Below are 12,107 nucleotides of genomic sequence, written 5' to 3' on the forward strand. Positions count from 1 at the left end.
CTGGATTAACAAAGCTGGCTAAAAGGCAACATTGGAAATCGGAGGGTCCGGAAGCGTTCCAGCCTGATGCAGACATAGCGCTGCAGAGATAATGCAGACCCACGGTTGTGCAGCCTTTCTGTTCAGGTTGGGAACTGGCCCCCACTAGCATTGCACTTGCACCATTAATGCAAGCCATGGCTAGCAGAAATGGCAGTTTGCAAGCCCCTTCTAACTGAGGCTGATGAGAGTGATTTGGAGCCAACTGTGGTTAGGGGGCAGCTCTAACATTGCACCATGGGTAGCTCGAAACAGGAGAAGAGGGGAGGCGTGCCCCAGCTGCGGGATGCATGCCATCAGCACTGGCCTCAAGCCTGCATTGTAGACCATGGCCTGGATCAGTGTCAGTGCCTGAAGTAGGCCAATGCTGGGTTTCCTTGGCTTTCCATCCAGCCTGGTTGAAAAGTGGCTCCTTCAGGGTCCAGAGGAGAAGCCCAAATCTCCCTCTTGCGTGGGATTTTCAAGAAGTTGGCAAGGATGAAATTGAAGCTATGAACATCTGCACCTCTCGCTGTTCTAGCCTGTGTTTCATTTTATAGGTTCAGCACCAGTGGGCAAACGCTGGTCGAGCTGCATTCCTCTCTCGAGCTCAGGGAGCGTGCGGGTGTACTGCCTGAGCCCTCAGAGCTGCTGATGCAGCAGAGCTCAGATACCACCAGCAAGGCACCTTGCACAGCTCTCTGAGGTCTCGGAAGAGAAAGACGCTGGGCCCACAGAGAATCAGCATGTCGGCGGGGGGAGGGGGGTCTTGCTGTCACTGCCAGGAAGGGTCCGGGCTCCTGCCACAAGCCCGCTCGCTTGGGACGAGCCGCATGCTGCTGCCCTGCTCATGAGCTCCCCGCAAGGAGCCCGGCTGGCGAGAACGCTCGACTAGGCGTGTGGAGTCTACTGAGTCTCGGCCCAGTCAGGCCTTGGGCTGCCCTTCAGATCGCACGCAGGTCAGATGCAGTGGGCTGCTAGACCAGAGGTGCAGAAGCTCAGGCCCTTGGACCCAATCCAGCCTGCTTGGCCTCCCAATGCAGCCCTCTGGGGCTCCCCAGATGGCCCCACCTCCTTTCCCTGCCCCCCCTCTCCCCCCCCCACCAATCGTCTGGCGTTTCCCCAGCGTCCATGCCATTTCTTCCCATTCTGACAGGTGGAAAGCCTCTCGAACTGGCAGCAGGAGCTGTCAGCTGCAACAGGCCGGCATCTTCAGCCCCGCCCCCTTTGCCTTCAGCCCCGCCCACCACCGGAGCTCAGCCCTCGGACCAGAAGAGGTTCTGCTCCCCTGCGTGAGAGCATGGGACTCGGAGCGGAGAGTGTTGGGCTCAGACTCCCACCCTCAACTGGTCCTGAGCCAATTGCTCTCCGCCCAAATGACCTCGCAGGACCGTTGTAATGATAAAAATGTGGGGAGGGGGGAAGGACCATGTACACCATCCTAAGCCCCTTGGGAGGAAAGGTGGGGTCTTTAAAAACAACCCACGCAGGGTGCTGTCCTGCCCAGGGCGGTTCTACGGCCTCCGCATACAGGGACCGCCTAGATCTCTGGACTCAAGACACCAAGGAACATGGGCCTTCACGTCCTGCTTGTGAGGACCCTGGGGGCAGGCTGCTTAGGAGACAGAACGCTGGACTGAGTGGACCACTGGACTGACACAGCAAATGTGACCCATCAAAGACATAAGTACGGCCCACTTCTGGTTTCAGAGGAAGAGTCATAAGTGCACCCAGGGCTCGTGGTGGGTGGCACCCAGCTAGGCACTGGCTTGGTCTTCATGTGCAGGACTGGTCCCAACCTGGCGTGACATCACTGGGCAGTGCCACTGTGTTCCGCGGGCACCAGCCTCCCAGTCTTCTGTGATGGGTGCCCTGTCCTCCCCACACCGGGAGCCTCTCATCACTCCCAAGGGTCCTGCAGCTCTGGCAGGAAGGTGGTATCACCTGAGCTACAGGGAGGGCTTCCGCGTTCTGCACATGCCCACACTGGGGCAGCTGCACTGGGCAGCCTGCCTTGGCGGTGGCACTGCTGCATCTGTGCAGCAACGGGCAGCACATCTGGCCCCCCAACGGTCTGCACCCCTCCCCCTCTGGTAGCTCCCTCACCTTGGGCCATCCAGCGATGTATTTCCCGCCCCAACAGGAGTGTCTCACCTTTGTGTGCTGAAAGCATCTCAGGAATGAGGCCTGACAGCCGCAGCAGCAGCATTCCACCAGGCAGGCTGTGTTTGCACACGTATGAGGAGAAAACACAGTGCAGCAGGAGGAGGGGAGGCACGTCAAGGCCTGGGTCTTGAAAGCACAGCACAAGCAGCGCTTGACCAAGCCAGACCACTGGCCCCTCTGGCTCAGGAATGCCTGCACTGACTGACAGCAGCAGCTCTCCAGGGTTTCATACAGGAACGGGACTTTCCCAGTCCTACCTGCAGGCACTGTGGGGGACTTAGCCGGAGACTTTTCGTGTGCGGAACATATTCTGCACCACTGAGCTATGGCTCCTCCAAAGGAGGTTTGAGACAGAGCTGAACGGCCAAACTGCGAATCAGGCCAAAAGTCGACCTAGCCCTCCACTCTAATAGTGGCCGGCCAGGTGCTTCCAAGCACAAAACAAAGGTGACGGCCTTTCCTGGATGGTCTCCAAAAAGCTGGTGCTCGGGAGGTAGGCTGCCCCTCTAGGCAGAGGTTCTGCTTTAAACTATCATGGCCAAGAACTGCTGACTGGCCCATCCATTTGTCCAACCCTATATATAGATGTGTGCGTACATGTAAGGGCCAAAGATTTATGTTTGCCTCTTTTGTGGCCTTAAAAAATATTAATAGCAACTGTAGAGGAGAGAAGCCATTTTGATCAGGGCTGTAGCTCTTTCCCAGGGAGACCTCTTTCTCTCTAAGGCCTATCATCACTATCATCATCATATTATTATTATCATCATCTTACAGAAGGTTTCCTCCACAGGACAAACAGCAGCTCCAGGAGAGGGGGCAATTTATATAGGGAAATGGGGGTGGGCAGGGTTTAAACCTGCAGAGTACGACAAGGCTGTATATTGTCGCCCTGCTTATTTAACTTATATGCAGAGTACAACATGAGAAACGCCGGGTTGGATGAATCACAGGTCGGAATTAAGACTGCCAGGAGAATTATCAACAACCTCAGATACGCAGACGATACCACCCTCATGGCAGAAAGCGAAGAGGATCTCAAGAGCCTCTTGGTGAGGGTGAAAGAGGAGAGTGCAAAAGCTGTTTTGAAACTCAACATTAAAAAAACGAAGATCATGGCATCTGGCCCCATCACTTCCTGGCATATAGAAGGGGAAGAAATGGAAGCAGTGACAGATTTTACTTTCTTGGGCTCCAAGATCACCGCAGACAGTGACTGTAGCCATGAAATTCAAAGACGCTTGCTCCTTGGCAGGAAAGCTATGGCAAACCTAGACAGCATAGTAAGAAGCAGAGACATCACCTTGCCAACAAAGGTTTGTATAATCAGAGCTATGGTTTTCCCAGTAGCAACGTATGGCTGTGAGAGCTGGACTATAAGGAAGGCTGAGCGCCGAAGAATCGATGCTTTCGAACTGTGGTACTGGAGAAGACTTTTACGAGTCCCCTGGACTGCAAAGAGGTGAAATCAGTCAATCCTAAAGGAAATCAACCCTGAGTGCTCATTGGAAGGACAGTTACTGAAGCTGAAGCTCAAATATTTTGGCCACCTAACGCAAAGAGAAAAGTAACTGGGAAACACCCTGATGCTGGGAAGGACTGAAGGCAAAAGGAGAAGGGGACGGCAGAGGATGAGATGGCTAGATAGCATCACCGATGAAATGAATATGGACTTGAGCATGCTCCAGGAGAGAGCGGAGGACAGGAAGGCCTGGCGTGCTGTGGCCCATGGGGTCACGAAGAGTCAGACACAACTGAACAACAACAAAAAACCCTGATCCAAATGGTGGTGGCAGGGGGGCTATTCATTTTGTTTTATAGAAGGCAGGCGATCCTGACCACCACAGATCTCCTGCATCATGAATGGTCTGGCTCTGCATCCTTCCCAGATGTCTCCCAGACATGCCATTCTTGAGGGCTTGTTTTTTGCAGGGGACCACTAAAATAGACAAGCTCCCTCTCACCACATATACACACACCCTGAAGTGGCCCAATCCATCTGATCCTCCCGGCTCTCTAAGCTGGCCCTGAAGCAACCCAGTGAATTTGTACCAGAGGTGAAATTTGAACGGGGGAATTCCGAGCTCCCATCCAACACTCATAGCCACTACACTACATCAGCTGGCATTGTTATTCTTCTTGGGAAGACCTGCCTCCTTCCACGCCCCTTGCTACTTTCAGTTAGCCCCGTCCCACATTCCAGCTTTCACGATGAAGGGAAATTATACAAGAGCAGCAAGAGCTCAATTGGCAACACTTTGAAAAAACAAACAAACCCAGACATATCATTCCCTCCATAATCCCAAAGCATGCAAAGATTTCCAAGGTGAACAGTAACCTGCGATTAAAGCCTTCCTCCACAAGGACTGTGGATCACGAGCGCCACACCCTGCGCTCCTTTTGGGCAAGTGCTTTTACTGCCTTGCTGGCAGCCCCCAAAAGCTGCAGGCAGACAGACATCTGGCCCACAGCTCAGGCTGAGAACTGATGTCAAAGCCCCTGAGCAGAGCAGAGAGTGAGATAACAATAGCCACCATTCATTTCCTGCCCATTTCAATGTCCTTTTGCTGTCTGCCACTCCCACACTCATCTGCCCATGACCAGCAGTAGCCCTGAGGCATACATTGCCTTCCATCACTTGGGGCACATTCACACCAATGCCCTGGCACAGCAGTTGTCTGCTGACACCACAACTTCTGTGGCAAAACGCCAGGTGAAATACGACTCGCCTTTGGGCTGTATCCCCACGGGGCACCAACAAAGCCCACAGAAACACGATGGCATGAAACAGAAGTGAAAGTACTTAAACAATTAATTTTTAAAAAAGAAATAGAAGCAGAGAGCTGGCAAGAGCAAAAACATGGCAGCAAAATACTTCATAGAGAAAAACCAGCACAACCCCAATACCCAAAGGGTTCCCATCTTCATGCATGTCTGCCCACAGGCTGAGATCATCGCCCCCCTCATCTGAAGTGAGGTGTGTGGCAACAAGGGCAAGGGCCTTCTTGGGGGTGGCACCCCAATTGTGGAAACCTCTCCCAGAAAGGCTCACCTGGCACCTACTTCAATGTCTTTTTGGCACCATGCAAAGACCTTTTTATTATCCTGCAACTTTTCATTCTCCATTTTCCCTCTGCTGTTTTTACCTGCTACTGTTCAGATTTTATAGTTGATCCCCGGGCTGTATTCTTATCTTTACCATAAGCTGGGAACATTTGATGCTGGATGGTGGTACAGAAATGCTTAAAACAAAGAACAAATAAATAAACCCCAAGAGAATCACCATTACGAAACCCCCGATGTCAGAGAGAGCACCAAAAGCTCTTTGGAATAAATCTGCCTTCACCCCATGTCAGGAAGCCCAGGAAGAGGAGGGGGCAGAGCAAACCTCCCTCAGGAGGGAGCTCCCAAGTTTGGTGCCACTACTGAGAAGTCCCCAACCCAGCTACTTCCTCCCTCCACGTCCCTAATGGCAAAGGGCACTGCAGCAAGGCCCCCAAGGGAGACCTCAAAGGACGGCCAGGTGGGGGGAGCCAGCGTGCCTTCATGGTCAGCTCCACAGCATGATGCACTCCAATGGCTGCTTGAGGCAAAGGGGTGCACCCAGCCTTACATTCCAGAGCAGCTGGCAAAGCGCAGCAGCAGGCCAGGCCAAGACATTTTGCTGCCTGAGGGAAAGGATGAGATGACAGCATGCACATGGGCAGAAGCCGCCTGGCCTGGCAGTGCAATCACCCTTTTGCCCTGGGGATGGAGCGACGTCCTCCACCACATCCGAGGGCGGGCAGCTACCTTTGGGGGCGCAGAGCACCTTGCCACGTGCTCACTCACTGCTCTGCCCGATGCCTGCCTGCCATCCGCACAAATAAACCCAGCAAACAGGAGTGGCAGGGGCACTATGTGGCACACGGAGTGTAGCATGTGTGCACTCAATGGCCTGTGCTGCCTCCTTGCGCAGTCAGAGGCCGTTCCCAATGGCACTCTCTGTGAGGCTTCGGGAGAAGGCGAGCCAGCCAGATGGCCCAGGACACCAACAAGCGATCAGGGCACCAGCTCCTGAGGACAGACATGTCCGGGGAGGCTGAGAGGAACAGCTGGGAGGGGGGCTAAGAAGGAATGGCTGGGGGCCTGCTGTGGCCCCCAGCCACCCCCGCATTGGCCACCTCACTCTGCTGAATGGCATGGCTGGCCTTGCACAGTGCCTGGAAAGGCCCCCCACTCAAATCTCTTCTCAGCCTTGTGAGCTCTGTGGGTGGTCTTAGGGATAACAACACTGGCCTATTTTACAGGGTCAGCATAAGGATGATTGAGATAGCGTATGTCAGGGTCTTTGAAAATTTGTGAAACTCAAAACTCCTGGGCACTATAAATACTAAGAATTGTTTTAAAATGAAATTTGTGTGGAGGGGATTCACACTCCTGGAAAGACATGCTTCCTGACACAGAATCCCTTCCCTCCCATCCCACATGAGTGAGGACTGGCCTTCTGCCCATATTTTCTTCTTTCCTTGCCCAGGTTCTGTTTATTAATAATAATTTTAGATACAAAATAATACTTAGAACTGATGTGGTGCTTTCCTTAAATATTGCACATGCTTCACATAGATGAGCTCAGGAATTCTAACCACAACCCCATCAGGTAGATTGTATTTCCTTTGGCATGCAGGGGACAGGACTGGGAGCTGTCTACGTATTGCTGAGAATGGGGAGGTAGAATGCTGGAGTGTCACACTGCAGACGGCAGCGTTTCCTTAAGGGTTCCCCCCACTGAAAAATAAAAGACCTGCATAGAGAAATCTAGCATATAACAGAGAAAGATTTTGCCCTCTCTTTGATGTGCTTGTCTGATATATGCTGCAAGTTCTTTATGCAGGGGTAGCGGTGGGGAACATAGCTCCCCCTCCCCCCCAGGCACAACCTGAAGTGCAACACTCCAGAATTCAACAGCCTCCTTCTGCAAAATGTGGAGAATCAACTCTTGGATTATGGCTCCTTGATCTTGTTTCAAGGAGTCCACCTGGCTGCAGGCCAAAGCAATAATAAGTATGTTTGCAGGATCTTTAGCAAATGGAAGGATTGGCAGAGACATTTTCACTCTCTCTCTCCCTCCCTCTCTCTCAATGCATTAAATTTCCCCATTCTTTCTGTTGTGGAGATGGAATGCTTGAGAGGGCAGGCTGAATGAACTCAGAAATTCACACCCTGCCAAACTGGCCTGGATTCCCCTAAATCCATAATTACAACATTCCAAAGAGAGAGGCATTCTTTGGAGTGAGGATGAGTTTCTGGTTTCCTTCCCACTTTGTATGGCTTGCACTCTTGAGGACAACCGTTTTCTGCCATAGTGGCGTGTTGTTGTTCAGTCGTTTCCGACTCTTCGTGACCCCATGGACCATAGCACGCCAGGCCTTCCTGTCCTGCGCACTCTCCCGGAGCATGCTCAAGTTCATATTCATTGCATCAGTGATGCTATCTAGCCATCTCATCCTCTGCCGTCCCCTTCTCCTTTTGCTTTCAGTCTTTCCCAGCATCAGGGTCTTTTCCAGAGAGTTTCTCTTCGCATTAGATGGCCAAAACATTTGAGCTTCAGCTTCAGTATCTGTCCTTCCAATGAGCACTCAGGGTTGATTTCCTTTAGGATGGACTGATTTGACCTCCTGGCAGTCCAGGGGACTCGTAAGAGTCTTCTCCAGCACCACAGTTCGAAGGCATCGATGCTTCGGCGCTCAGCCTTCCTTATAGTCCAGCTCTCACAGCCATACGGTACTACTGGGAAAACCATAGCTTTGATTAGACGGACCTTTGTCGGCAAGGTGATGTCTCTGCTTCTTACTATGCTGTCTAGGTTGGCCATAGCTTTCCTCCCCAGGAGCAAGCGTCTTTTAATTTCATGGCTACAGTCACCGTCTGTGGTGATCTTGGAGCCCAAGAAAATAAAATCTGTCACTGCTTCCATTTCTTCCCCTTCCATATGCCAGGAAGTGATGGGGCCAGATGCCATGATCTTAGTTTTTTTAATATTGAGTTTCAAAACAGCTTTTGCACTCTCCTCTTTCACCCTCAACAAAAGGCTCTTTAGATCCTCTTTGCTTCCTGCCATTAGGGTGGTATCGTCTGCGTATCTGAGGTAGTTGATAATTCTCCCGGCAATCTTAATTCCGACCTGTGATTCATCCAACCCGGCGTTTCTCATGATGTACTCTGCATATAAGTTAAATAAGCAGGGCGACAATATGCAGCCTTGTCGTACTCCTTTCCCAATTTTGAACCAATCGGTTGTTCCATGTCCAGTTCTTACTGTTGCTTCTTGGCACTCGTACAGGTTTCTCAAGAGACAGGTAAGGTGGTCTGGTACTCCCATCTCTTTCAGAATTTGCCACAGTTTGTTGTGATCCACACAATCAAAGGCTTTAGCGAAGTCAATGAAGCAGAAATAGACGTTTTTCTGGAATTCTCTTGCTTTCTCCATGATGCAGCGAATGTTGGCGATTTGATCTCTAGTTCCTCTGCCTCTTCAAAACCCAGCTTGTACTTCCGGTAGTTCTCGGTTCGCATGCTGCTGAAGCCTAGCTTGTAGGATTTTGAGCATCACCTTGCTGGCATGTGAAATGAGCGCAATTGTACGGTAGTTTGAACACTCTTTGGTGTTACCCTTCTTTGGATTTGGAATGTAAACTGACCTTTTCCAGTCTTGTGGCCATTGCTGAGTGTTCCAAATGTGTTGGCATATTGAGTGCAGCACTTTAACAGCATCATCTTTTAGGATTTTAAATAGCTCGGCTGGAATACTGTCATCTCCGCTAGCTTTGTTGTTAGTAATGCTTCCTAAGGCCCACTTGACTTCACTCTCTAGGATGTTCGGCTCAAGTTCAGTGACCGCACTATCATGGCTATCAGGGACATTCCGATCTTTCCTGTATAGTTCTTCTGTGTATGCTTTCCACCTCTTCTTAATCTCATCTGCTTCTGTTAGGTCCCTGCCTTCTTTGTCCTTTATCATGCCTGTCTTTGCACAAAACGTTCCCTTGAGATCTCCGATTTTCTTGAAGAGATCTCTAGTCTTTCCCATTCTGTTGCTTTCCTCGATTTCTTTGCATTGTTAATTTATGAAGGCCTTCTTGTCTCTCCTTGCTGTTCTCTGGAACTCTGCATTCAGTTGGATATATCTTCCCCTTTCTCCCTTGCTTTTCGCTTCCCTCCCTTCTTCAGCAACTTGTAAAGCCTCATCAGACAGCCACTTTGCTTTCCTGCATTTCTTTTTCTTTGGGATGGATTGAGTTGCTGCCTCCTGAACAATGTTACGGATCTCCGTCCATAGTTCCTCAGGCACTCTGTCTATCAGGTCTAATCCCTGAAATCTATTCCTCACCTCCACTGTATATTCATAAGAGATATGATTTAGGTCATACCTGAATGGTTTAGTGGTTTTCCCTACGTTCTTCAATTTAAGCCGAAATTTTGCAACAAGAAGCTCATGATCTGAGCCACAGTCAGCTCCAGGTCTTGTTTTTACTGACTGTATAGAGCTTCTCTATCTTTGGCTGCAAAGGACATAATCAATCTGATTTCGATATTGGCCATCTCGTGATGTCCATGTGTAGAATTGCCTCTTGTGCTGTTGGAAAAGAGTGTTAGCTATGATCAGCGTGTTCTCTTGGCAAAACTCTATTAGCTTTTGTCCTGCTTCATTTTGTACACCAAGGCCATGCTTGCCTGTTATCCCGGTGATTTCTTGACTTCCTACTTTAGCATTCCAATCCCCTATGATGAAGAGGACATCTTTTTTTGGTGTTAGTTCTACAAGGTGTTGTACGTCTTCATAGAACCTATCAACCTCAGCTTCTTCGGCGTCAGTGGTTGGGGCGTAGACTTGAATTACTGTGATGTTGAATGGTTTGCCTTGGATTCGTACTGAGATCATTCTATCGTTTTTGAGATTGTACCCCAGTACTGCTTTTCCCACCCTTTTGTTGACTATGAGTGCTACTCCATTTCTTCTACGGGATTCTTGCCCACAGTAGTAGATATGATGGTCACCTGAATTAAATTCGCCCATGCCTGTCCATTTGAGTTCGCTGATTCCCAAGATGTCGATGTTCAATCTTGCCATCTCATGTTTGACCACCTCCAGCTTACCTTGATTCATTGATCTGACATTCCAGGTTCCTAAACAATATTGTTCTTTACAGCATCGGATTTTCTTTTCACCGCCAGACACATCCACAGCTGAGTGTCCTTTCGGCTTTGGCCCAGCCGCTTCACCCTTTCTGGAGCTCTGCTCTTCCCCAGTAGCATATTGGACACCTTCCGACCTGAGGGGCTCATCTTCCGGCGTCATCTCTTCTAGCCTTGGGATACGTTCCATGGGGTTTTCTTGGCAAGAATACTGGAGTGGGTTGCCATTTCCTTCTCCAGCGGACCACACTTTGTCAGAACTCTCCGCCGTGACCTGTCCGTCTTGGGTGGCCCCACACGGCACAGCGTATGGCTTCACTGAGTTATGGAAGCCCCTCCGCCACAGCAAGGCAGTGGTCCATGAAGGGGAACTTTGGAACAATCCTCCTCTTCTTGGTACAGTTTTGGCTTCTAGGCACCAAATTGGCAAGTGATCTTACCCAGATATGGAACTGAGACCAATGCAGAATTCAGCATCCTGAGAATCTCTGCCTTCATTTTAAAAAGCAAGTTTCTAGCCCTTATGGATGTGGAGATACACTTAACAGCAGGTGGGCACAGCCTGCTGAAACCTCGAAGGGCAGCTAAGATAAGATTTCCAGAGATCAGGGGTGGGACTTTCAATGCCCTACATCATTCCTTGTCTCTTGCGTATAACTAGGAAAAACCAGAATAAATTTTGCAAAATACTAAAAAAAGAGAGAGAAAGACAAAAGTGATTGCAGAATAAATTATGTAAAATGGGAGGTGTTATACAAATCTGACTGATTTGCATAATTCATGCAAGTCACAGAATCCAACTTTCCTTGGTGCCAGGATGCAGAATTTAAATTTCTTATTTTGTGCAGAAGACACAGGTCTGTGGAGCCGGAAGCAAGATCATTCTTACCCTTACCTGGACATGGTCGGCCCAGTTTTCCTGTGTCATGGTTTTCTGTAAGAAAATTGCCAGACAACACTGTTAAGTCTTCTGGGCACAGAAACCACAGTGGCCTTTGTGCACCCTCCTCACACACACACATACCTCAACAAATCTCTTGTGCAGCAGGTACTTCAGAGTGCCCAGGTGCCGCTGGTTGATAACGTTAGGGCAAAGAGCTGGAACAAGTCAACAGGGGTGGGGGAAATAAGACAGCATGGATCAGGGGTAATACAAAGTGGCAGGCAGGCAGGCAAGGCAATGAGCAAACAGGGTTCTGCATGTATTTAACTTTGCCACATTTGTATGCAGTGTGTATAGGGGTGGGCTGGAGGTGGGGGATCCCATTTTAACCTAACAGACCTGTGAGGTAGTTTGAACTGAGAGTGCCTGGTCCAAGGCCACCCAGTGAGCTCCATGGCTGAGCAGAGATGAACGCAGGACCTGCACTGCTGCTGGTCCAGGGACCCCTGAGATGGGTGGCCTTCCCAGGCTGGAGTTCTCTGGGGGCTCAGGCACGGGGTGCGGGTCTTTCCCAGCCCTGCTGCCCAAGACTCTCTTAACAGGGATGCTGCCGGGGACTGAACCTGAGACTTTGGAATGCAAAACAGCTGCTCTTCTGCCCCTGTGCCATGAGCCCTTGGCCAAAAGGCAGATAATGCCAGATGTCCAACTAAACATGCAGAAAGCACATCGCTGCCTTCTATGGAGTGAGGCCTCTGGTCCATCCCCTCTCCTGCTCCCTTGTCTTTTTGAACTAGAGATGACACGGATTGAAGTTGGGCCGTTCTGCATGCAAAGCAGAGGTGCTGCTTCTGAGCAACAGCCTCAG

At 50.3% G+C, this 12,107-nt stretch overlaps 1 protein-coding gene across 15 annotated transcripts in view; it reads right to left on the minus strand.

Annotated features, from left to right (window-relative positions):
• Positions 1-12,107, minus strand: part of EXD3 (exonuclease 3'-5' domain containing 3) — a 193,064-nt gene that overhangs the window by 124,599 nt on the left and 56,358 nt on the right. For all 15 annotated transcript variants that reach the window (XM_084820583.1, XM_084820581.1, XM_084820586.1 and 12 more), the window contains 2 exons: positions 11,381-11,454; positions 11,252-11,290 (listed from right to left, as the gene is read on the minus strand). In XM_084820583.1, coding sequence (XP_084676709.1) covers positions 11,252-11,290; positions 11,381-11,454 — 113 coding nt within the window. The remainder of the gene's footprint in view (positions 1-11,251; positions 11,291-11,380; positions 11,455-12,107) is intronic.

The sequence above is a fragment of the Heloderma suspectum genome, chromosome 14 (assembly GCF_057233095.1).
Source record: "Heloderma suspectum isolate Gila_16-S chromosome 14, 16-S_ref, whole genome shotgun sequence".
Lineage (NCBI taxonomy): Eukaryota > Metazoa > Chordata > Lepidosauria > Squamata > Helodermatidae > Heloderma > Heloderma suspectum.